The 26,225-nt window shown below is 46.7% G+C and overlaps 1 protein-coding gene across 2 annotated transcripts; it reads right to left on the bottom strand.

The window, feature by feature from the left end:
* Positions 1–523: 523 nt before the first annotated feature.
* SCAMP2 (secretory carrier membrane protein 2) lies at positions 524–26,223 on the bottom strand. 2 transcript variants are annotated; one of them, XM_083460614.1, is made up of 10 exons: positions 25,967–26,223; positions 14,793–14,873; positions 13,519–13,608; positions 12,855–12,971; positions 10,365–10,482; positions 9,190–9,318; positions 8,430–8,589; positions 7,441–7,542; positions 4,038–4,155; positions 524–2,822 (listed from the first exon to the last, which is right to left on the bottom strand). In XM_083460614.1, exons 1-10 carry the CDS (start codon positions 26,021–26,023, stop codon positions 2,676–2,678), a joined length of 1,119 nt encoding a protein of 372 aa, XP_083316740.1. In that variant the 5' UTR covers positions 26,024–26,223; the 3' UTR covers positions 524–2,675. The 2 variants fall into 2 exon arrangements, with proteins under 2 accessions (XP_083316740.1, XP_083316741.1); XM_083460615.1 differs by lacking the exon at positions 12,855–12,971 and having other exon boundaries at positions 25,967–26,202.
* Positions 26,224–26,225: the final 2 nt, after the last annotated feature.

Here is a 26,225-nt window from a genome sequence, read left to right as displayed (position 1 = left end):
AAACTTCATTAAAAATTAAAAAAAAAATCCTCTTCTATCTATTGCGTTTTTTGGGCCACATCCAGTCCCTGGACCATCTACCCACTGCTGCCCGGCAGGAACTTCAGGCAGCAGCTGCTGGGGCTAAGCTATGGCCATTCCCTGTATTCTCACTTGCTCTCAGGGTGCCTGGCTGCTGCTGAGTAATGCATGAAACTGCTGGTCAGCTGAAGTGTTCTCCCTACCCCTGTCCAGTGCGCCAGGCTGACTGGGGCTGACGGGAGCTCTGGTCTCTTCCAGATGTTGAAAGGCTCCTTGGCCAGACCTGCGTTAAACATAACTTGAGGTCATTGGTGCATCTGGCCCCGTATTGTTTAATCTGACAGCCCCTACAGTAGACATGTGGTCCTTGCCCCTAGAAGAGAGAAAGCAATAAAATGGGGTTGGCTGGGCTCCAACATCTGGATCCACCCATTGGCTGCCGACCCTTTGGCTTAAATGGCAGACACATGGATCTTCAAAAGCAGTCTGATTCACAAGCATGTACTAACAGTCTTGACATTTTTATTTTTGTATCTGAGCACAAAAAGTTTCGACATATACATTTTTACATGAAAAAGATCAGAGAGCTGGAAAATACACCCAGGAAGGGAAGACATTTTAAAAATCTCATTTCTGCCATCATTACTTTTACTCAAAAGGGGGAGGTGGGGAGGGAAAGAGAAAAAGACAGACATCAGCAGATACTTTTCTGGGATGTGATGGGCTACGTTAACCCTTCAGGAGAGAGGTTTGGAAACAATCAAAGGAACTATTTCGGAAAAGACACTGAGATCGTGAAAACAAGCAAAAGCAAAGAAAAACCATCAGCAAGACTTCCAGTGTCTTACTCCTCTGAACATTCCCTTGTGCTTCCACTGAAAGCAGCCTGCAGGCAGCTCAGTTCATGGAGCCCCATATTTCAGATCAGCTAAGCCAAAGTGTTAAGAGAAACAGCCATGAGTGACAGATCTTTTAGTGACTTAAGAGCACTATTCCTGGTCATCTACATTTCCCCAAGACAAAGCACACCTCTTGGAGACAAGAGTCAAAGCAAGCAAGCATGCAGTTTAGGTGGTGGTAGGCGTGGCCGATTCTTGCTTCTGCACCCCTTTGTTCACACAGGCTAAAATAGTGCTTCCAGTTACACACCCAGCGTATCTCAAGGCATTTCTGAAGCCCAAGTTAAGTTCCTGTGTCTCACACGTGCTCCTTTCTCTGCCCCTGGTCAAATTACTGCCTCCCCCCTCGCAATCCTGCCCCTTTCAGTCCATGGGAGTTACGAGGTTCACAGTTTGCACCACCCATTCAAACAGACTCCAAGGCATAACCTGCAGTTCCAATTCACTCAAGTGAAGGTTAAGGGAATGAATATTCTTCACAGCTTGTGCTCAAGGAGACAAGCAAACAAAAACTAGGGATTCCCTTTGTGTGTGTGTGTGTGTGTGTGTGTGTGTGTGTGTGTGTGAGAGAGAGAGAGAGAGAGAGAGAGAGAGAGAGAGAGAGAGAGAAGCATCTCAGGATAATGGGGTTCTTCCCCTGGGGTAGAAAAACATGGAAGTATGGTGAAAATAGCCATTCATTTGCTATACCAAAATCACAGCCAATGAAGGCTCTTTGAATGGATCACAACTAGGAGCCATGTCACACATCCAGCCAGGCAATCGTTATGTTAAGCCCCCCCTTAGGCAAACAGGCTCTTCGGCTGATCTTGCCCTTTCTCTTGACAACTCTTGTTTGCCTCCTGGAGTTCCTCATTCCCTGGAGTGCTGAGAGAGCAGCTGGCTGGAGAAGAGGAGAACACCTTGGGGCAGAAGTTGGGATATCAACTGAGATCAGGACAGGATCACAACAAATAGTGAAAAAACTGCTGAGAGATGATTGCCCCTTCCCCTCAAAGCTGATCTGATGACTCAGACTCCATCCCTGGATCCAAAAACCAGTGTTGCAAGCAAGGAACCTCCAGGGTGGCCCCAACACCCAAAAAATTAAGGCTAGGGTGAGGATGCGCCCACAAGAATCCACAGGAAGCCACCTTTTGCCGAGGGTGGGGCTGAAGGGATTTTATGCTCTACCAGTCAAGTTACCTTTAACGGGGCAGCAGGACAGAATTAACCAAGAAGGCAGGTTGTTTCTCCACTTGCACTCCCTTGGATCACAGAGTAGACGCGTACACCAAAACCTGCCCCGAACATCCCTTACCATGGTGGTGAAAGATCAGCAACTAATTAAAACCCAAAAGCAAGAAGTGCAGTGACTTCTGATAGCACCCCAAGGGCTGATGTTAGGAAGGAAAAAGTCCATTCCCCATGGCGGCGTCTAGTGGAAGAGAAATTAAAAAGTGCAAATCTGGCTTCCCCCAAACCCCTGCAATAGAAGGAAGGAGTGAAGGAAATGTACACACCCAGGTCTAAATGGGGAAATATATTTGATTTATGAGATTGGGGTTGGGGAAGAGAACACCATACACTGCCCTGGCCCTTCCCACCGAAGAGACACAGATGCAGGCAGGACAAAGCTCAAGATACGCCTCTTCCAGCAAGTATCTTGGTGCCAAGACTGGTACCCATGGAGAGAGCCTCCTGAACTGTGGAAGACCAGGGAGTGGTGAGAGCAAGTGTGGAAGAGAGCAAGACGCTGGCCCTGTCTGGGGGACTTCAGTTCCCCTGGAAAGCGCTCTGGGCAGCAGTTGAGGCGGCCCCGGCAGCAGCATTCTGGACGGTCCGGTTGGTGAGGATGCCTTGCGAGAACTCCTCCTGGGCCCTCTGGAAGCTGGCGCCCGTCCGGCGATACTGAGAGTGGACCTGAGGAGCAGAAGAGACAAGGCGTCACGTCAGCAGGGCCACTTCCCTGCTTCTGCAGCCAGTGTGCAGCACTACTTGCCGCACCTCCCACCTGCCACCCAGAGACCAAAGGCCAGGAGCAGCGAGAGCCACAGTCCATGGACATCTTGTTACCTATTTGGAACACCAAAGGGGCAGTATAAGTGTGTGTGTGTGTGTGTACACACACAAAAGGCAGGTGAAGGATCATGTCTGAATCAAATCAAAAAGCAAAGCAGCACTACACATGTAAGAAACTAGCATTTCAGTGAGGTGACCAGGTGAGAAAATGATCTACTTCTCAGGACGCTAGTTTAACTTACGCAGGCCACTGTTTTCCTTGGGAAAACATTTGAATATGCCACCCCCAATTTGAGGTGGGACTCTCCCAAGCGAGCTTACACTAAACTTGTGGGGGTTATCCCCCCCTTTCCTCAAAATAGCTCACAGCATACAGGGTCACCCCCAGCCCTTTATACTTAGAACCACCCATGGGGAAGCTGGTGAGGCCTAGTCAGCTTTGTGAATGAGCAGGGATTTAAATCTGGGTTTCCTGATCCAACACCCAAATCGCACCTCGCAGCGGCTCTTCTGTGTCAGATGCATTTCCAGAATGTTTCGAACTGACTCTTTTGCAGGGTGTCACACAACATTTACATGGAAAGTATTCTAGGTTGCAGGTCTCCAAGCCTGAATTAAATAGATGCCTTGGCAGAGCAACTGGAATTCGTTTAGGGCAGGGACAGGGAACCTGTGGTCCTCCAAATCCCACCAGCCCCAGCCAGCATGGCCCATGGTCAGGGATGTGGCAGCTGTGGTCCAGCAATATCAGTGTTGAGTGCAGCACATTTTCCTCGCCACAGGGTTTCAGGCAGCACTCCTCCGGGTGACACTGAAGGGGGTGAACTGACAGCCCTACAGTTCCCACCCCCCAACCACTGGTTATGCTGGCTGGGGCTGATGAGGGTTGGAATCTAACAACATCTGGAGAGCGCCAGATCAGGGAAGGCTTAGTTGTCCAATAGTCACTCTCTCCCACTGCATATATTTTGAAACATCTGTAGTAGACACTGAGGAGAGACAGGATGCATGAGTGAGGACAAAACTCCTGCTCCTGGTTCCCTTCTGTAAAGCAGCATGGCAATGGCTGCAGCCCTGGACTCAGCGAGCAGCATTTCCATCCGGTCCCCAACTCACCTGCTTCAAGAGGAAGAGAGAGAGAACGGAACAGACGGTGAAGAACACAGCCACCACCAGCATGATGATTGCCACTGCCAAGTTATGCCCAGTCTCCGAGAGAGCTGCAATCCAGCCGCTGGAACAGAGTGAGATAAAAACCCAGGTGAGCAAGGAAAGGAGCAAGACGACTGTGGGCGGTGGTTAGGGGGACAAACTCTATGGGCGTAAATTGGAAAAGAGCCCTTCTGAATCAGACCAAAGGCCCACCTCGTCCAGCATTCTGCTTACCTGGGTGACTGACCATGTTGATGGGAAACCTAGAAGCAGGAAGGGGCAGAATGGTCCTTTCCAGCCATTGCCCCCAGCAACTCATATGTCTGAATATACTGTGTCTTGAGTAGGGAGTTTCTATTATGGCTGGACAGTTCCAGATGGGACCCAGCTGGAAACTTTCTGCTGCCCCACAAATTCCATATCCACGATCTTTATGTTTTTATAAACTCAGCTGCACATTTTAGTTAATAAATTTTATTATTTTTCACCCTTAGCCACAAATATTTTGTTTGCAGTTCAGTCCTTTAAAAGTACATTACTCAGATATGAGAAATATATTGAACTGATTTTAATCGAGAAACCGTGTCTTAAATAAACCAAATTTATTTTCTAAGGAAAGGAAATTCTGCGAGGGAGCCCATATTCTGCACATCAATGTGTTTTGCTTTAGCTTCTCTGAACCTTGAATTTTGGAAAGTCCTGGATGTCTATCATTGTCTGCAATGACCAAAGACAAAGAGAAGGGAAAATATCATAGGCAGCTGCTTTATACAAAATCAGGCCGTGGGGCTCATCTGGCTCAGCACTGCCAACACTGGAGCACTGACCACAGGACCTTTTCCATGCAAACCCAATGCGCTTACCACTGAGCTATGGCCGTCCCCTGAATCCAAGCTTCTTTGAGGCAGCAGCTATTTTCAAACATTCACATAGATCTTGCCTTTCCATTGTGCCCATTGCCAATATCATACAGAGTTCAAGACTAACCAAGCTTTGCTAGAATACACACCGTCTATTAAGGACTTTTTTATATATTAAAAAGTACAAATACTCTCCTGTACAAATGTGAAACCACCACTTTACATGGATGTGAACTGTTGTATGTTTACCCAGAAGTAAGAATCCTATTGTGTCCAACTTACTTCCAGGAAAGTGTGAATGTATGTGCAAAGAAATGTCCCTATAAGACTGTAGACTAAAATGTAATGCCAAAATTATATTTTATTTATACAAATAGAAGAAGAAGAAGAAGAGTTTGGATTTGATATCCCGCCTTTCACTCCCTTTAAGGAGTCTCAAAGCGGCTAACATTCTCCTTTCCCTTCCTCCCCCACAACAAACACTCTGTGAGGTGAGTGAGGCTGAGAGACTTCAAAGAAGTGTGACTGGCCCAAGGTCACCCAGCAGCTGCATGTGGAGGAGCGGAGACTCAAACCCGGTTCCCCAAATTACGAGACTACCGCTCTTAACCACTACACCACGCTGGTATACCCTGCCTGTCACTGCCTTTTGGAAACCCAAGCCAGCTGATAAAGCCTACAAGCAACCGCAAACATTTAGTAGTTAATCCGAATTTCATAATTTGGGCTACAACTGAAGGAGATGAAGACCTTCTCTTGTTTCATTAGCCACGAGGAAATCATGAGACTAGGCCAACCGGGAAAATTATTTGCTATTCAGGATCGGATTTGGTTAAAATCATAAAAGCAACCAACTCTCTAAAGTCAAGCAGAAAGAAAGAAAGAAAGAAAGAAAGAAAGAAAGAAAGAAAGAAAGAAAGAAAGAAAGAAAGTTTTGAGCATGACTAAATGTGATAGTCAGGGATGGCTGGAATATGGCAAAGCCCAGAGGACTTTCTTCTCCAGGCTACATAGAAAAATAAACACCAAGTCTGACCTGAAAGGGCCCCTGAAGCTAAAACTGCCACATAGAATACTGAAGATTATTCACTGATACGTCAATTTTTAGATATAATATATATATATATTAAGACAACTTTCAGAGGGGAAGCTGGGTCATTCTGTTGCAACAGAAACAACATGGAGTCCTGTGGCCTCTTAATGAAGTGCAATTTATTGTGGCAGAAGCTCATGTAGAAAAGAGCCCATGTCATCAGATGCATGAAATGTTGCCTTCAGCTGAGATCACTCTCTCCCATTCAAACACACCCACACATGTGGGAGAGAAAGTAGTAAGTAAAGGAAACAGAAGACCATGAAATGAAAGAGAACCCACTTCACTTATCTTCAGAGTTGTACATACCTGAGCATTTGATGAAGTGGGGTCTAAGCAACAAGAGCTGAAGTCACAACACCTCTCTTAAGAAGAGGCGGGGACCATTTTGCACGCATCCAGTTGACGTGCAACTGCCGACGCACAGGTCCTTTTGGACCCAGAAGAGGGCAGAACAGGGGCAGAGTGGGGCAGGCTTATGCATGATCCACCAACGTGTGTGGAGGCCAGGCAGAACCCCCGCGCAAAATAGCTGCCGCCTGTATTTCACTTGCCACCTCTGCAAGTCCCTCGTCACTTCCCACTGGCATATTTTCCATCGGTGGCCCTTCAGATCTTGCTAAACTACAACTCCCATAAGCCCCAGCCAGCATAGCCAGTAGTCAGGGGTGAGGGGAGCGTGGTAGTCCAGCAACATCTGGGAATAGCAGAGGGCAATGGTGGAGCCATGCCGATAGATGGACAAAGTTCCCTCCCTTTGCATGGGGTCCCTTATTTGAGCCCAGAAAGACACCCCATAGACTGGCAAGTAGGGAACCTGTGGCCCTCCTGATTTAGTTCCCCCTCCTCCCAGGCCATGTGGCTGGGGCTGATGGGAGCTGCTCTTTGGCAACATCTGGGACGGCACGTGTGTTCCCCTCCTCTCCTTCACAGCCTACATGCCCATCTTTTCTCTCTCCTTCCCCACCAGCAGAGTTCACTTTGATTGTGTATCTCTTGAGGAGGTAGATACTGCTGTTGCATCTCACCAATGTGGTGCTGGGCTGAACAAGTGAGAGCAGGCAAGGCGGTGAAGGGCGGGGAGAGAGGTCTCTGCCAGGCAAGAAAACAGGGAAGAGGGACTGCTGAAGGCAGGCAGGCATGGGAGAGCATGCAAGGGAAATGACGGCAAGACGAGGATGCATTAGGAAAGGTTAGAGGAGATACGTGCCTTTCAGGCGAAGGACTTAAGAGCAGGAAGCATTGGAGTTAGAGGCGCTTCAGCTGGGATCTGTGGAAGCCGCAGAATAGAAGAGAGAAGCTTTAGAACAGCACAGCTACAGAGGCCTCACAGGCAACTGTGTGCCTGGATCCAAAGAGGCCCTTTGCTGCCCAGGACTGCCTCTCATCCAGGGTGGCAGCAATTCAGACCTACCTGACGCCCCAGTTAGGAATGCCAACGGTCTGGATGATGTAGATGGCAATCTGGCAAAAAAATACGAAGAAGAAGACAAAGAAACTGAAGGAACTGTCAGACCTGCAAAGAGAAAGAACAGGCGATGTCAAGCCAAATATCATCAGAGGTGCACAAGGGGAACTATGGGATGTTTCTTAGCTAGGGTGCTGAGCCAAGCTGCTGCAAACCTCCAGATCCTGTACAGTGACTGGAAGAGACACAGGGATTCTGTCACTGAAGGAAACTGTTTCTGCTAGCTGTGAGAGTGAGTGTCCCAGGACAGCCAACCTAGAGCCTGGCACTGGCACGAGAGGCCAACCCTTCTTATGCACGCCAAACATCACCTCCCTTTCTACATGCCCCACCCAACCTACAAGTTTACTCACCAAGACTATGGCTGACCCTATAGATTTATGGTGTCGCAAAGCTTATTGATGGAAGGGAGCGACTTGCCCATTATCTGTGCCAGTGAAGAAGCCTCTGGCCAGCTGTGCCACTAAAGCAAGGGGTAGGCACCTGCATCCAGGGCTTTGCCAGATTGGCTCTGTTCTAGTTCTGGTTGTAGTCCAAAACATACGGAGGGAATCAAGTTGTGGAAAGATGCCTTACCCTAACCAACCTCACAAGGTTGCTGCTGCTGAGGGACTACCATACTCTGAAATCCTTGGCCAAAGAGTGAGAGACAACTCAGGTAAGCATGTGACCGCTAAAATCTCTCCTCAACCTTTAGTGTATATAATATTCAACAAAAAATATAATTCCAAAGTTTTCAAGACAACTTGCTTTGAAACATGTCTGACACACACATTCAGAAGCGGATCCTAAACTTCCAGAATGCATCGCCTGATACTGCAGTACAGAAGTATTTTCATCAATAAAATTACAAACATGCAAAGTTCTCCCAAGGAAAATTACGATCAACCATGTACACTGAAGATCAATTTCCCATTCTGGGATGTGGTACTTGCCTGAAAGCCTTGTAGGCTGGCCGATACCAACAGAGGAAAGCGCAGGGGGTGAATATGATAAACCACAGGATGGAAAGGCCGAAGTCTACCCCTCTTTCGCTTCTGTCTGTGAACCACGCCAGGCAGGCCAGCAGGTTCAGCAGCAGTGTAACTGAGTGGACTGTCCGGGATAAAAAAACAGCATCAAAGTTGATCAGTGAGTAAGCGACCTTGTAAAGAGTGAGGTGTCTATGAACGAAGATCCAGAACTTCGTGTATGTGTGTGCGCGCTCACCCTGTACCAAAACCAGCTGCACCAACCTCCCAGTTCGGCGCTCATTGTGCCAAACAAGACTGATTCACTTCCTTGGCACAGCTCATTCCAACAGCCTGGAGTCTGGTTCAGACATCCCAATCTTGGCTTTGCGTACATGCAGTTTCCCATCCCCACCATCGCTTCTTGGCATGCTCTGTCCTTCAGAAACCCCTTCCACTCTTCTGCATGCTGTGATAAGCCAGGAAACCTTTAGATAACCAAGGTTTCTTCATTATGTCCGCACTAGGAAACTGTGTTACTGTTTCAGGTTTAAAAACAAAGCACAACAGCCACAGACGACTAAAGACATGAACAACATCATGTCTAGCTTAGAAGGACGTGCCATTCTGGGCACTGGGACCCATTCTAATTCCTGTAGCACTTCCAGAGTCAAAAGGCTATGCTGTGACAATCGCCCACTCTCCTGAGCAGAGTTTCCCAGCCGCCATCGCCAGTTTTACTCACACATCCACAGGTAATATAGCATCTTGCAAGTCCGCTGGTAGTCGGCTGGGATATCCGCAGAGAAGTCTTGGTAGAAACATGGCTTGACAGGGCAGCTTTTGGGAAGTGGAGGCCAGTTGTTCTGTTTCGCTGCAAGGGCAGAGGGAGGTTTTGCACAGTGATATGGGGAAAGTGGAGGGTTCAAATTATGTAGGCAACCATTTTACAGCAAATGATGCGCAACTGCTGACGCACAGGTCCTTTCGGACATGGAAGAGGCAGCGCAACGGGCTTATGTGCCCTCTGCCAAGGAATGGAACCCCCACACAAAATGGTCGCCACCTGTAATAACACAGTTATATGATTCTACAGGGAGCTAATTCTGCTGCCAAGAAAAGAAGAAAAACAAACACTAAACACACTGAACTTAATTTTCCATTGATTATTTCTTATTTGGAATATTTCTTTAAAAAAGGAATTTCAGGTGTTTGATGGGAATCTCAGGTGAGATACCCACACCGTAGAAGTTGCTCCTAGTACCAGTCACCACATGGAAGCAGAGAAAGGTTCTGATATTTTACTATTGCAGAAGATAAGGCTCGGTAAAATAGTTCTGGACGTAGGTACTATATATTAGCTTTGAGGCTTTTACAAATACTTATATATACAGATACCTACAAATACCAAGTATCTCCATTGCTCTAAATAAGTTCAGCAATTCAAGACTGGACAATTAACACCAACTGGTTAACTGACTACCAGACAGACAGACAAACAGCAGACTAACAGACACGAACGACGGAGCCTACATGCATTAATCACTGATATCCGGGCATTGGACCGTTGCCATAGCAACTGGCTTGGCTGACATTGCACCTACGATTAGCTCAGCCACAGAGTAATTTACACTCATGAAGGAAATCAACCCCTTCTGGTGTCCAGTTACTCCAACATGTTTGACTTGTTTCAAGAAGCTCTGTGGGTTACAAAACACGACAAGACATGGGCATGAAAAGACCTGATCCAACCGGCTCTGCTTATGTTCTTATGACCTGGAATAAGGCAGCTGCCTCTGCTGCTTGGCAGCCTGCTGGATTTGCACATCTGTACTGCTTGGAAGAATCCTGACTCCAGGTGAAACAGCAACAGAAGGGAGGCACAGAAGAGTTTTAAGAAAATGTTAAATGAAGACTCACGATTGAATCCTGCTGCACTGTTCTGCAGCTCACGCTCCTTCCTGTCCAACTCTGCTGCTTTCCTCTCCAGCTCCTCCTGCTGCTGAAGGAGCCCAGCCTGAGCTGCTGAGGCCACGGCCTGAGTGGAAGGAAACAAGAACAGTAACAATCATCAGGGGAAATGAAGAACACAGGGTTCAAAGCAAAGACAGTGGGAGTCTCTAAAAAGAAAACGGAGGCTCCAAACATAATGACATCGAGAGGGGGTGTCGTATGAAATGTAAGCAATGCTTGGGAGGTCTCACTACATGACCCAAAAAAACCAGCCCCCCAAAGCCATGCACAGTGGCTGGTTATGCAGATCCTGCACTTTCGCTCTGCAGAGTGGTCTGAAGTAGCAGAGTTAAACCCTTCCTGGTTTTTAATTTTCTGATCATAGGTTTTCTGAATTTTCCTAGAAACCAATAAAGTTCACTATCTCTGAGTGCAATGAGTTTATTCAAGGATGGATGGATGATTTTTGATGACACTGCACCCAGGTTACTTCTAAGAACCATCAGCTTATGGATGCAACAAAACATATTAGAACTGCATAAATGGGAGCTTTCATCAACATTTTACCCTCTGTTGGAAAACATGCCATTCCCCATGCCCTGCAAAATATCTCCCTTAATTATGTTTTTCTGCTTACTCACAGAATTGTAGAGTTGGAAGGGACCCCAAGGGTCATCTAGGCTAACCCCATGATGAAGGAATCATAACTAAAACATACGTGACAGATGGCCCTTCAACTTCTGCTTTACAACCTCCAAGGAATGAGAGTTCACACCCTCTCGTGGGAGTCTGTTCCAGTGCTGAACAGCTCTTGCTGTCAGAAAATTATTCCTGATATTTAGTCCAAATCTCCTTCCTTGTAACTTGAAGCCATTAGTTTGAATCCCACCCTCCAGAGAAGGAAACCAAAAATGCTCTATCCTCCATGTGAAAGCCCTTTAGATATCTGAAGATGGTTATCATATCTCCTCTCAGTTTCCTCTTTCCTAGGCTAAACACACCTAACTCCTTCAACCATTCCTCATAGGGCTTGGTTTCCAAACCCTTGATCATCTTTGTTGCCGTCCTCTGCACATGTTCTAGCTTGTGAATATCCTTCTTAAATTGTGCTGTCCGGAACTGGACACAGTATTCTAGGCATGGGCTAACTAAGGCAGAATAGAGCACGGCTATTACTTCTCTTGATCTGGACACTAGACTGCTAGTGGTCTACTAAGACCCCTAGAGCCTTTTCACACATACTACTGGCAAACCAGGTGTCCCAGGTGTCATCTTGAATCACAATTCTGTCTTCTACAGCATTAGCTACTCCCTCAAGTTTGGTGTCATTTGCAAAATGGATGATCATCCCCTCAATTCCTTCACCCAAGTCATTTATAAAGATGTTGAGTAACAACCGGCCCAGGACAGAACCCTGCAGCACCCCACTTGTCCCTTGTTTCAAGGATGATGAGGAAACATTAGTGAACCAGCTACAAAGCCACCTAACTGTTAGCTTGTTCAGGCCACGTTTTGCCAGTTACTCCACAAGGAAATCTAGGGCAATTTGTCAAAAGCCTTTCTGAAATCAAGATAAAGTACATTCATAGCATTCCCCTGATCCATTAAGCTTGCAACTCTATCAAAAAAAGAAATGAGATTTGTCTGGCACAACTTGTTTTTGAGAAACCCATGTCTTAGCAATCACAGTAACCCTTTCTAAGTGCTCACAGACTGACTGTTTAATTATCTGTTTTAGGACCTTTCCTGGTAACATCAAGCTCACCAGTCACTCTTTACCTGGGTTTTCTCCCCCCACTCCTTTGAAGATGGGGACATCTGCCCGACTCCAGACTCAAGGGACCTCACCTGTTCTCCAATAATTCTCAAAGATTCTACACAAAGGCTCTGAGATTCCATCTGCAAGCTCCTTTAGTACCCTTTGATGCAGCTCACCAGGCCCTAGAGATGTGAGTTCATTTAAAGTAGCTGGGTGTTCCCTTACTACCTCTTTTTCTATACTGGGCTGCAGCTCCCTCCTTGCATCATTTATTCTGTTATCACCAGGCGGAGCACTGCTTTCCTTGTGGGTGAAGTCAGAGGCAAGTAGGTGCGGAGCAGTTCCAGCTTCTCTCTGTCACCCAAAAGCATTTCTCCATCTTCTCCATGCAAGGGACCTCCTACATTTTAAAGACCATTCCAAGCAACATTAAACACCATTCCCTTCTTCCACAGAGGGATGGACTAGATGGCACCTGAGGTCTCTTCCAACTCTGTATGATTTTGGCCACACTCACTGTGCACATGTAAAGCACACGGCTTCACCCAAAGAATACTAGTTCCGAGGATTCTTTAGGAAAAACCCATGACTTTTAAAGTGCTTTAAATGTGTGGATGTGGACTCTGTGATCAGAAAAGGATTGATATAGTGGGGAGACATCTCACCTTCCTGTGGGTTTCCCTGCCCTCCCTTTTTACCTGATGTTTACCCTGAGAGCTGCCGTCTTCTCCAAGCAACCTCTGCCTCTCTGAGCCTTCTGAGCTTGCCGAGATGAACTTAGGAGTCAGGTACTTGCTGGCCTGTCTAAGCAGCAGCTGCAACACACAACTAGGCTGGGTCTAAACTCACTGGGTGGGTCTGGCCTGATCACTCACTGGAACTAAGGCACTAAGGCTCTTTAACAGGTTAGATTATGAGACACACAAAAATGGAAGCACAGGTGGGATGGGGGCAGAAGGAGAGCCGCCATGTGTGCGCTCTCTCACACATGCACAAACAAAGACACAAAGACACACACACAGAGTCACAAGGGCCAGGGCTAGGGACCCTGTGGCTCTCCTAGTGCTCATCTGGACTACATAAACCCTGATCAGTGTGCCACTAGCAGAAAAGCATGGGGCAGCAGGGCAGCTTTAAAGTCTGGGCCATTCTAGTCAAGGGGGTGTCACAGGCTGATAGGAATTTGGAAGTCTTGAATTTGGATCTTGGGTCACAGGGAACATGTTTGTAAAGCACACTCCACCCCAGTCCTTGCCAAGAGGGAGATGGGTGCATCCCAATAAGAGGAGAGCTGAAGTGATACATTTCCTAGTGATCAATCAGCCCTCAGGGCACCACCCAGGTGTGGTGGGAGGTCTTTACCTGTGGGGTGGGTTCCACCGAAGGCTGCAGCACAGCAGGTTGCGAAGGCCCAGTGGGCTGAGCAGCTGGAACTGTCTGAGCAACATTCGTCTGAGTCAAGAGAAAGGAAAACATCAGAAGACTGTGAGAGATGAGCTGGAAGGGCTTCTGGCTTTACTGTTGTGGAAGCACTAGGCAGACAGCCCACCCCTCTTCCCAGGGAAATTGGGAACCCTAACAAATCTCAGCACCCCAGGATTACTTGAGGGATGCCATGATCATTTAAAGTAGTATGATACTGCTTGCATAGTGCAAATGTGCCCCAGAAAGGCACTTACTCCAAAGTTCAGTCCAACCTTATTACTAAGACCACAAAAGATACTACCATGAACATATTGTTGTTGTCGTTTTACTAGCCTGCTAGTCATGCTGCCTGGGAAGCTCTTGGCTCTGCTGCCAGCCATGAAACACAAGCTAAAGAATTGTCTTCTGTCAAATGCACTGCTGGAGGAGGGGAAGTGTGTTCTGTCCCTCTTCTGCCAACCTGCTTAGTTTCCATGCAGGCCATGGAGGAGGGATGGAGCAATCCACCTCCCCTCTGCCAGCCCATTCAGTCACCTACATATGGTAGCCTGAAGGGGCTACCAGGTGCACTGCTGTTGAATGAAAGCTGGGCTTAATCTGATGCCAACAGTTGTTTTGGAAAGGAGATTTGTCTGACTTCCATACGATGCCCATCTATGTTTCCGTGGCCCAGGAGAATCCAGGGATACTATGTATTACCTTTTCAAAGAGAATCAGTTAGAAACATATCTTTTCCCAAGCTACTGTCAATCTAGGGGAACTTTTATTAGCAAGACTGACTTACTGGCAAACAGAAGCCAAGGATTATGACTCAAGCCTGCAACTTACACCTTAACATTATCTCTGTTTTGTGCTACTTGTACGAAATCTTGGTGAACTGTCCCCAAGACCGCTGTGATGACAACAAACATTGGTTAACTTACTATTAGAAACCAATTCACACAAAATTCCAAATATACATGATTAATATACATTGAGTTGTATTTTCTGCATTTCTGTGACAGCACGTGGTCAATGTGAAATAATAAAACAAATGCTGAACTGAGCCTCTCCCTGTGCCAAGAGGCACTGAAAGAAGGGAGCTGTGAAAGGGAGAGGTGCTTTGTAGGCCCAGAAAGTGAAGCATGCTGATCCCTGGCAGTTTCAAATAGATCCCTTCATGAAGGCAGCCTTGCTAGCTGGCGCAGGGCCTGACCCCATGCTGCACTTACCAGCCGGGAGCTCTCAGAGAAGGGGTTGAATTCATCCAGGCCACCCTGGTTAGCACGTGCCAGTTGCGTGACTGAAGGATCCTGGAAGAGAAGAGGGGGAAATGCTATTTAACACATGGCAACTCCTGATAAGTATGTGCAGTTGGATGTTCACACCAGTAGACAGGGCATGCATGCATGCTGCACTTTATTTGTAAAAATTGCCTGTGAACTTCCTTTCTCCTTGCTCACTCCCAAACCAAACACAGTGGGATTTGCCCTCCTCCCCAGCCAGCTACAATGGCTTCACTGACTCCTAATGTGAAATAAAAACACCAAATCCACACGCCCTCTTGACCATACTTCCTTTTTATTTAAAATGCACAGGGTTTTACAAGAGTTATACAAGCAACAGACAGGCCACTGCTCCCAAAGAGCTTTCTGTCCTGAATAGAGATAGTAAGGAACAGAGAGAGGAGAATGTGACTGACTGTCACTACACTAATTTAAAGCTTAACTGGGCAGAGAATGAAGTTTAAGGTAAACCAAGGTGTCGAGGAGGAAACTGACATGGGGTTGTAGCTGTAAAGCATTGTTTCAGGAAGCAGGAGATGATCACCTGAGGGTGGCTGTGTTAGAGGGGCAGAGGCCACAAATGGGAACAGAACAAGAAACAAGGGTCAAATGATAAGTTGAAGAAACCCTCTGACTCACTCTGAAAGTGGTTTATGCTGGATACAGGAGAGAACGGAAAGCCAATGAAGGGATCTGGAGAGGGAAGAAATGCAGGATTCCTGGAGCAGAGTTTTTGCCTAAAGAGAACTAAGATAGGAAAGTGGTGTCCCTTTCCATTTAGTGGTGCAGGACCCCTTGTGCCATGGGATCACAACAATTTTTTCCACCTTGTGGGCTGGGCAGACTGAGTGACAAAGTTCCACACAAATGCCCAGATGAAGCATCCCTCGAGTGCCCAGGGCAGGGGTCTGCAACCTTTAAGACAAAAAGAGCCACTTGGACCCGTTTCTGAAGGGAAAAAAAACTGGGAGCCGCAAAACCATTGCGACATTTAAAACAAATATATCTCCGGAGCCGCGATCTGACAGCGGGCGGGAAGGTGACGTCGGGACTAACACATGCACCGCCCCCATGCGACGTCACAGCCAGTACAGCGCCCGCCACAGTGGGGAGTGTCGGGGTGCACAATGCACTTCCTCCCCTCACTAGTATCTGCCCCGGAGCCGCGGCAAAGGTGTAAAAGAGCCACATGCGGCTCCGGAGCCGCAGGTTGCAGACCCCTGGCCCAGGGGAAAGTTCACTCCTAACTGCTTTGTTTACAGCTGTAGAGCATATTTTAGAAACCGTCATATAAATCCAAACATGCAAAAATAGAAGTGGCTGGCCTTGCCTCCAAACAAATAATGAATCAGATTAAACTGCTCACACATGACCAAGCAGTGAGAATCAGACTGTACGCAACAACGGGAGAGGAGAGTGTGTGCTGCAAATCAGTCTAGAGAGAGGAGGCCTGTGGTGCTGGGCAAAAATCTAGTCTCATCCCAGCTTTCATCTGCATGCTGCAAGCTCTCGTTTAATGAATAACTGCAGGCAAACAGCCTGAGCCCTGACACTCCTTGCATAAGCATGTTGTTGCACAACCTCATGAATCACTCCAGGAAGAAGAAACAGGTGGAAGCCAACCTGTGACGAAGGCTGTGGTCTGATGCAAGTGTACCAGGGAGGATGCTCCTGTTGGCCAGAGGGACCTACACATAGCAGAGGATCTGTTTTGCAAGCAGAATATGCCAGGTTCAATCCCCCACATCTCCAGGTAGGACTGGGAATGTCCCTTGCCTGAAACACTGACAAGATGCTGCCAGTCAGTGCAGGCAGTGAAGAGCTAGATGGACCAATGGTATAAAGAGGCTCCCTCTACTCCTAAGTAAACATCCACAGGGCTGGGTTGCACATTCCTTTGCCTTGCACTCTAATAGGTGCAGACTCAAGAGGGAAAAACTAAGGAACCCCGTAAGGTTTTTGCACTTACTTAAGGGGGTAGCCATCACATCAGAAAAATGATGAACCAGAGCCAGTGTTAGAAACTGGAATAGAAAAGCTATTTGCCACATGGCTCCTGGAACCTGGGTTAAGGGCACAAAAACCAAGTGGCTAGTTGCACAAATGCAGCAGCACTTTCCATTTACTTTTTCATAGAGAATTTATTTGGCTCTTTTTGCGATTTGTGGTATTTGGAGGCTTGTAACCAGCTATAGCAAAACAGGTCATACAGAGAGCACAGCAGGACTTAAATTTAGGCATGTATAGGACAGTAACACCTAGTGAACTTCATGGCTGAGTGGGGATTCGAACCCTGGTCTCCCAGGTCCTAGTCCTACTGACACTCTAACCACTAGACCACACTGGCTCTCACTGGAGGGAGCCTTTTTCTTTCTGTTTGCAAAGTCACAGCTTCTGTGATGAGTGGAGTTGTCCATCAGGCCCACATAACGTGATTATTTTCAAAGTTCTAATGTTTTTAATCTATGTAAAGGAAAGCACTTCCTTTACAGTTAGGTGATGATACTCCACCATTTCTAAAAACAATATTTCCAGCATGATAATATCCTTTAAGAGATGTGGTGAGCAGAATTGCACACAGCATTCCAAGTGCAGCTGCACTTGGAATAAGCTGCACTTGGAATAAGACTTGTATAAGGCCATTATATTTCCAGCCCTACTTTCAAGCCTTTTCCTAATGATCCCTAAAATATAGTTAACCTCTTTTTACCACTGCCACAACCTGGGTCGACATCTTAACTGAGTTATCCACTATGACCCTAAGATCTCGGTTCTTGTTCAGTCCTGCCACCTCAGACCTCAATAGCATATATGCAATGCTAGGATATTTTGCCCCAGCATGCATCACTTAAAACTTGCTCACACTGAATCAGATTTATCATTTTAATGCTCATTCACCCAGTTCGGAGAAATCCTTTTGGAGTGCCTCACATCCTCTTGTAGTTGAAAACTACGCTGAACAACTTGGTGTCATAAGCCAACCTTGCTAACTCAAACTCCAGGAAGAGCTAGAAAGATGCTCTGTCTCGTGCTGCAGACAGGTTCAAAAAGCAGACAACACACATCCAGTAAATCTCACTGGCAGTCACAAATATGCAGGACTGGAACCAAGAACTAGATAAGAATGGTTTTCTTATATATTTCAAGATATAAGAATATTTATTCTAACACTCCTCCCTCCATACCAAACACGCCATCAGATGCACAAAAGCAAACTTCAGAGTGCCAGGTACACAGGAACAGACACCCCGCAAAAAAACACAAAAACTTTTTGTCATAATTTGCAGCGTGCTCTCTCCACCCCCAGGCTCAACCTGCATTCCTAGAAAAAAAATTGCAGTAGAATCCAAATAAAAGGGGTCAACCTTTATTCTTCCAAGCCAGCCAGCAAAAATATTATTAGGAGAAGAAATGAAAGGCAAGGCAAAGAAAGGAAGCACTGCTTTACTGCTAGAACCATTTCACTTTTGAGAAGATAGATCACCCTCCTGCTTCCCCTGCCTCCAAAAGAGAGAAGCAATCCATTAAGTATTTGCAGCTTGCTTGCTTGTTTGCAAGGGACTTGGGTGGCGCTGATCAGAAGGTTGGCGGCTCAAATCCCTGCGACGGGGTGAGCTCCCGTTGCTCGGTCCCAGCTCCTGCCAACCTAGCAGTTCGAAAGCAGGTCAAAGTACAAGTAGATAAATAGGTACCGCTCTGGCGGGAAGGAAAGTTTCCGTGCGCTGCTCTGGTTTGCCAGAAGCGGCTTAATCATGCTGGCCACATGACCCAGAAGCTGTACGCCAGCTCCCTCGGCCAATAAAGCAAGATGAGCGCTGCAACCCCCGAGTTGGTCACGATTGGAACTAATGGTCAGGGGTCCCTTTACGCTTACTGCTTGTTTGCAAACCACAGCATGTCTTAGCAAAAGACTGAAGGGGGGGGGGGGTAAAATCAACCAGATCTCCCCTCCTGCAACTGTGTGAAAGAGCTTCTTCCCAGTTTGCTTACTTATGACAACTGTACAACAATGGAAAGGTTTCCTCTTCTCAGCACATCAAAAGCCTTCCTGAAAGGGAACAGAAGTTGCCCTCGGCTCTCCTGCTGAGATATCATTTGCAAACCACTTGACTGGAAATCTCAACTTGGTTGCTAGGTGGCACCCCTGAGTCCCTGTCCCCCCACTCAAAAAAAGCCTGACAACTGGTTAATTTCAACCACTGACCAGAGCATTGAACTGATGGGAGCTGAGAGATCAGCAAGGCAGGCTGAAGCCGTTACAAATATTTCTGAGTGATCAAGCTGCACCAATGCCAGAGCGCAACACCATGCAGAGGGGAGACTTTGGCTGCAGAGCTTGATGGAAAGAAGACGAAGACAGGCGTTCAAAGCTCTGGCTGTGATGCAAAATGGATGGTTGTATTTCCTATTGCAAAACTTCTGGAAGCAAGTTGCAGTGTCACTGGTGTCACCGGCAGTTTAGCTTTCCAAATCTTGCCTAGCGTGGAACATAAGAAGCTGCTTTTTTCAGACTCAGGCCACTGGTTCCCCCAACTCAGTCTTCTCCAACCTGACTTGCAGGGGCCACCGAAGGCCTCAGACTGAGGACTTGCCCACCTACACCAAGTGAATTTAACCTGGATCTTCCATATATAATGCACATAACTACTAAAATACGGCCTCTTGCTTGCATTTAGAAATCTCCCCACCCCAATTCTTCCTACTTCTAGCGATAGCCTCCCTCTGGATAACTGTGTTCTTGTGAAGCTGTTGTGAGCACACTGCGTGTCTTAATCTAGACTTTTAGCTCTTAAAAGTGAAGCAAAATACAAGGAAGTATCCATTTAAAAGTCACAAGATCTCCCTGCAAAGTTATGCCAGTCTAAAGATTATAGACACAGAGCAGAGACTTATCTGGAAATCAGGAGCAGGGATCATAGAATGGTTTTCACGCTAGATATAAATTATTCTTTAGAATTTGCAAGAAGTACAAGAGATGTGAGAAGGCAGGTTTAATTTAAGAAGGTAGACATGCACAGACACCGATCTAGCTCACCCTTAAGCAAACCGTACACCTGTATCCCCCCCCCCCCGCTGCAGAAACAAAATCAGGAAAAGACTACAGTGCCTTCTGCTCACTAAAATGATTTGCACTTGGTCTATCACAATCAAGGTAGGGAAGCCCAAAATCACAGCTCATAAGCCATAGCAGGTTTTAGCTTAATGTGATGGGAGTCTCTGAGATGCCAACATGCAAGAATAGGAGACAGAGGCAGGCTGGCTAGATAGTGGAGATGAATCCTCAGGACTCAAAAAGTTGACTCCAGATGGCTAGTCTACAGGAGTAAAAAAAAGATGGGGAGTAAACGGCTCAATTTAAGGCCAATTCAGTCAATTAGCTACTACAGACTATTCAAAAACAGGTTTTGTTTAAAAAAATCTTTTGATTATGTTTCTCTAAGCTAAATGACAAATGATTTGCTTTTTGGAGGGGGAGAAAAACTATGGCATCAAAGCAGAAGCAAAGGGAAATCAATGTCCCTGGAACATTGTAGACTATTGTTAGTCTTTAAGGCATCATTAGACCTTTTGCTGTCTTCCCTGCAAGAGGCTAACATAACCACCTTCAGGAAAGTGAAGTAACAATGCTTCTGTTAAAAGCAATAAGTGGGTTACTACAGAAGCTTCCAATTTCATTATGCAAGACGAGGCTTCCTCAACCTCAGCCCTCCGGATGTTTTGAGACTACAATTCCCATCGTCCTTGACCACTGGTCCTGCTAGCTAGGAATCATGGGAGTTGTAGGCTAAAAACATCTGGAGGGCTGAGGTTGAGGAAGCCTGTGCAAGACTCACTGCTAGACTTTAAAAAGAATCTAATTCCAAGATAACATGAAAACATGGGTTTCATTTGAGTTCAGATTTATTCTTCATCGATAGCAATTACAGGAAGGGAAGAAGAGCTGATCCAATGAAATACAGTCATACCTCGGGATAAATACGCTTCAGGTTGAGCGCGTTCGGGTTGCGCTCCGCGGCGACCCGGAAGTAATGGAGCGCATTACTTCCAGGTTCCACTGCTCACGCATGCGGTCAAAATGACGTCACACGCATGCGCGGCGAAATGCGGCACCCACAGACGTGCTGTCGCATCTTATGTTATGTTCAGGATGCGAACAGGGCTCCGGAACGGATTCCATTCACATTCTGAGGTACCACTGTACCAAGAAACAGAGCAAAAGGAAGCTTTCTAGCGGTGACCCCTTTCTGGCAATTTAGGGTTGGGAAAATCTCCTAAGCACCATTATGGGAAGGCAGAAAATCTCCTAAGCACCATTATGGGAAGGCTTGAATGCTTCCTGTGAGTTGCTCCCATGGCAGAATGACTTGTTCTCAAAAAGTAGAATCAAAAGGAAGCGCAGTACCATGGACGACACCTGGGTAGAAAAGCCTATCAGCTGTTTTCACACACAAAGTAGTGCTATGTAAAACACCAGCACCCAGACCAGGACACCTGGTCCAACTTCACAGAGACACACAGTTAAACCAGGGCATCACTCACCACCTCCAGACTGCTCAGATCACAGGTGGTACTATGGAAAAACCATCCCAACTCTTTTATTTTTATCATTTTATCCCCTTGCCCCACCATCTTATTTTTTTTTGCATAATTTTCATTTGTTCTCAGATTTATGTGTAAATAAAGAAAATGAAAAGAAGACCCCAGGGTTGTCACATGGTGATGATGAACATTCATTTTTTTCTCTTTTTAAAATGGCAAGTATTTATAATGAAAACAGTTACAACTCCAGAAGAAAAAGGGGGGGACTTGGGGGGGAAGTATTGATCGAAGGAGAGAAAGGCAAATAAACATGTTTGATTAGATCAGTGCTAGCTCAGTATCTATACAATTTAATTGGATAAAATCTGTGCAAGTGTCCATATTACTAAAACATTTTGAAGAGGAAAAACACATACAGTCTTTGTTTTCTGTGGTGAATGCAGGTACCATCCTGGAAGAGGGACTGAAATGGGAAGTGCCTCTTCCAAAACACTGCCTCCTATATGTGGTTTTTACTTTAAACAAAAGTACAGTTCTAAATACTGTTAGAAATTGAAAATATGTTGATCAATTGCCTTTTTACTAAATTTTTAATCAATTAAAAGTTACAGCCTTAGAAAGCACATACACAACTTAAGTATAAAAGGCTCAATACCATACACAGTCCAAGAATGTTGAAAAACACCTTTTAGTAACTAGAACAACAGGAAAGGTCTCCATGCTATTGTTAGCTTTGTTGCAGTTTGCCGGCCCTTTAAACTGGAAGGCTTCAACAGCTGATTGCCACAAAGCAACCTTGGTTCTCACATGGGAGTTCAGAACTGCAGCTACCTGAATAGCTTGATCTGCACACCCACACCCAGGTCTCCAAGATTAAAACGCTGGATCGGGAGCCATCTGCCAACTCCCTTGATAAACAAAGGCATGTTTCAGAGATGGCCAGCACTGCCAATGTTGTTTAGTAAAACATGAGTGACACTCTGGGAACAGAAAAGCTCCTTTCATTCTCCTGAAAGCTGAAAAGAGAGGACAGTGCCCATGAGTTTCGTATATTTACCTCTGAACCCAACAGTTTGACAAGGAAAAAGAAAAAAACACTGTAGTGCCGGGGGAGAATGCATCACTTGAGCAGGAATAGGGGACCTGCTGATGTCCAAGCATGCTAGATTGCAACTCCCATCATCCCTGACCGTTTGGCTATGCTGGCTGTGACTGGTGGGAGTTGGGAGTCCAGAACACCTGGAGAACCACAGATTTGCCACACTGGCTATAAAACCAGCTAATTCAATACAAGGTAGTTTTGCACCGGTGCCACCTGACACAATTGCAACAACTGCTTCATCCCAGCGGCCCAGCCCTTCCCACTTGGGGGCTTCAACAACTGAGGATCCTTGCCGCCAAAGAAAAAGCCCTTCCTTGGCAAGCATGTCTGACTTGCTAACTTGGAGGCATTTATTAGGCCAGATTAATACATGCCTTCAGCAGTGCGGAAACTTCTTGAAGACACAGCCACACAGGGGCTACTCCACACAGGAAGCTCTTTGTCAGAAGCACATCCACACACCCTTAGTTCCAGAGGTTCTCACTACAACTCATACAAACAACTTGTCTGAAAGTGTGTATACAAGCCATATCACAAGGCTAATTTCACATGTAAGATCAGGCCTTCAAAAAAGGAAAGTCATGCCACCTGCATTTACTATGTGCTGCCTCACCACACTGTAGGGCTGAGCTTAAAGTGTGTCAGGTATAGCGCCTTTTCCTCACCACAGGCTCTCGCAAGATCTCCCAGTTACACAAGCTGGCTATATTGAAGTAGGAGCAGGGAACCTACTGCACTCTATTGCTGGACTACAACTCCCATTGGCTATGCAGGCTGGGAATCTAAGCTCTGGAGGTTTACAGGTTCACCACCCGTGCTGGAGAAAAGAGTGCAATCCAATGCACAATTCCTTGAAATTACCACTGAATTTAGTTGGCCTTATTTCCAAGTAAATACCCAAAAGGTTGTAAAATATATAATCTGTTCTGCATGTGTATGCATTTTAATTAATGATTCTTAAAACATGCTTAAAGTCATAAATGTTGATAAAGATGGATTCAAAAAAGGAACTGGGTAATCAAAGGAAAGTTCTGCGGCTTAACTCTGAAGAACCAACTTAAGCCATTAAGTATGCTCCTTTAAACCCAGGCACATCAGATTGAATTGACCAGATACAGAGAGGAGAGCAGTCCAGCTTCTCTGTGCGTTCAATCAGAAGTCAGTCCCACTGCATTCATAGGGCTGACTACCTAGAGCAAATATGTTTAGGACTGCAAATTCGGTGTCCTAAAAGAATCAGAACTACATTATGAGCTTTCATAGTAGGCAGTAATGTTCTCATTCCACCCATCTCATGTACACCTGAGAAGCATCAGATGTAGGAGGGCAGAGTCAAAGCAAAGTAGCACTATGACAGTGATGTGCTAACAGGAAAAGCAATACTGGAGAAACTGAAGAAGAGTCGAAGCTGTTATAAACAAGCCAAAAGGATTACGATTTCCCACAGCAACAGTAGAATTAGCACTCAATTTCACCCCATCACACAAACAGGTGTTCAGATCAATGAAGCTGGATGCCTGGCAGCCAGACAGCTCTGCAACAGGTAGCCAATCTGGCAGTCTCCAGATGTTGCCAGACAACTTTCATTGATACTGATCACTGGCCATACTGGCTGAGGCAGATGGGAGATGGGAGTCCAACAATTTAGTGAGGGCAACAGGTTCTTCACCCCTGCTTGACAGAAGCAGCTGGCATTTGCAATAGACGTGTTGGTAAGTTGTCATTTATTATTTGCTTAAGTGCCTAAAGCACACTATGCACTGTACATGATGAATGGTTAAGTTGTCATATAATAATTGTAAAAGTGCCTAAAGGATACTCGGCACTGGGAATGAATTCAAACCTAGAAATTCCTACCTACAGGCTTATAATCTAAAGTTTAAAAAGTGTACTTATCAAGTAGAACAGTATGCACACATGCAACTCTGCCCCTTTCAAGAGATAATGCAGTGTAGTATCAAAAACCTGGTACTAGTTCTTGACAGAGCAGCTCAGGAAAGGAAACTGCAACATCACTACAGAGCATTGCTCATAATTCTGTCATGAGAAGGAGCAGCAAGCAGGAATGGAGCAGCAGCAAGCTCTGCCTGGTACAAGTCAAAGAATTAAGAAAATTGCTACAAACTCCAGAGTGTACAAAAATTACAGCTCCCCAAAAGTGTCAGTAAGCAAACACTCCTTTTCCTCAACAATGAAGATACAGTTCTGCCTCCCTGCCACTTGGTTCTCAAAGGAAAAACCTGTTTGCCAAGACAACATTTGTGTTTAAGGATGGATATGCCCCCATCCCATCCTCAGATGATCCCGTGTATTAAGAAGCAACATGAGATGGGTAATCTTAAAAGCATAGGCTTTGATTTTCTGTTAGAATTAAGGTAACAGGCCACATCCATTCATAACTGAAGAAGCCCCAAATCTTGTCTCAGGCCAGACTGGAAATCCCCCCTGTAATTTACCTTGGGCTTAAATCCATAACTTCCCTTTCCCATTCCTGCAGTTCATTGTGATATAACACCTGCTTCTGGAGGGTTTGTTATGTTCACTGGGCAATGAAGAGACATGTGACCTCTTATTTTATTTATCAATTCCCTCATTCATTGCATTTTCATTCCAGTCTTCCTCCAAGGAGGTCAAATCCCAAAACTCCTAGATCTTCCCAGTTGTTGTCCATCTGACCCAGCCTAACCCCTAAACCAGGGGTCTGCAACCTTTAAGACAAAAAGAGCCACTTGGACCCGTTTCCGAAGGGAAAAAAAACTCGGAGCCACAAAACCACTGCGACATTTAAAACAAATATATCTCCGGAGCCGCGATCTGACAGCAGGCGGGAAGGTGACGGCGGGACGGTGCGTGACTAACGCATGCACCGCCCTCATGCGACGACACAGCCAGTACAGCGCCCGCCACAGTGGGGAGTGTCGGGGCGCACAATGCGCCTCCTCCCCTCGCTAGTATCCGCCCCGGAGCCGCGGCAAAGGTGTAAAAGAGCCACATGCGGCTCCGGAGCCGCGGGTTGCAGACCCCTGCCCTAAACCATAAGGCAGGCTTCCTCAACCTCGGCCCTCCAGATGTTTTGAGACTACAATTCCCATCATCCCTGACCACTGGTCCTGCTAGCTAGGGATCATGGGAGTTGTAGGCCAAAACATCTGGAGGGCCGAGGTTGAGGAAGCCTGCCGCAAGGGGTGATTGAGAAACAGGGCTTCTTGGTTCGAGGGCCAAGATCCCCCAACGTGGCTAGCAGACTACACGGAGCGCGCTTACTTAAGCTCGGCTCGCTTCAGGCCCTGCCACCTCTGGGGCCACAAGGAGCGGGAAGGGGGTTTGCCGCCCTCCTGCTCCCACGGAGACCCCTCCACCCCTCCCCCACCCCGGGGCTCTTTTGCATTCGAGGGGGGCAGAGCCGAGGGGCGTGGCCTGTGGCCCCCCGCCCTCCGCGGCCACAGGTGTTCCCTTCACACGCACACTCCCCGCTCACCTGGAAGGGGTTGACGTCGACGGGGTCGGCGAAGGGGTTGGTGTCGAAGGCCGACATGGCTGCTGCCGCCGCCGCCGCTCTCCGAGACTCAGCTCCGCCGCACCGGTTCTCAACCCGGTCCGCTCCCTGGAAACGGCACACTTCCGGGACCAGGGGTCTCCTCCCCGCTCCTCCGCCTCTTACGCGCCTGCGCAGAACGACCCGCAAGACGCAGGCGCACTCCTTCGCCACGTGACAAAGACGCCTTTTTCTCTCTCTC

This window comes from Podarcis liolepis, assembly GCF_965112155.1.
Source record: "Podarcis liolepis genome assembly, chromosome: 9".
NCBI classification, from domain to species: Eukaryota; Metazoa; Chordata; class Lepidosauria; order Squamata; family Lacertidae; genus Podarcis; species Podarcis liolepis.
Note: the sequence above shows the minus strand (reverse complement) of the source record. Positions and strands in the feature narration are given on the sequence as shown.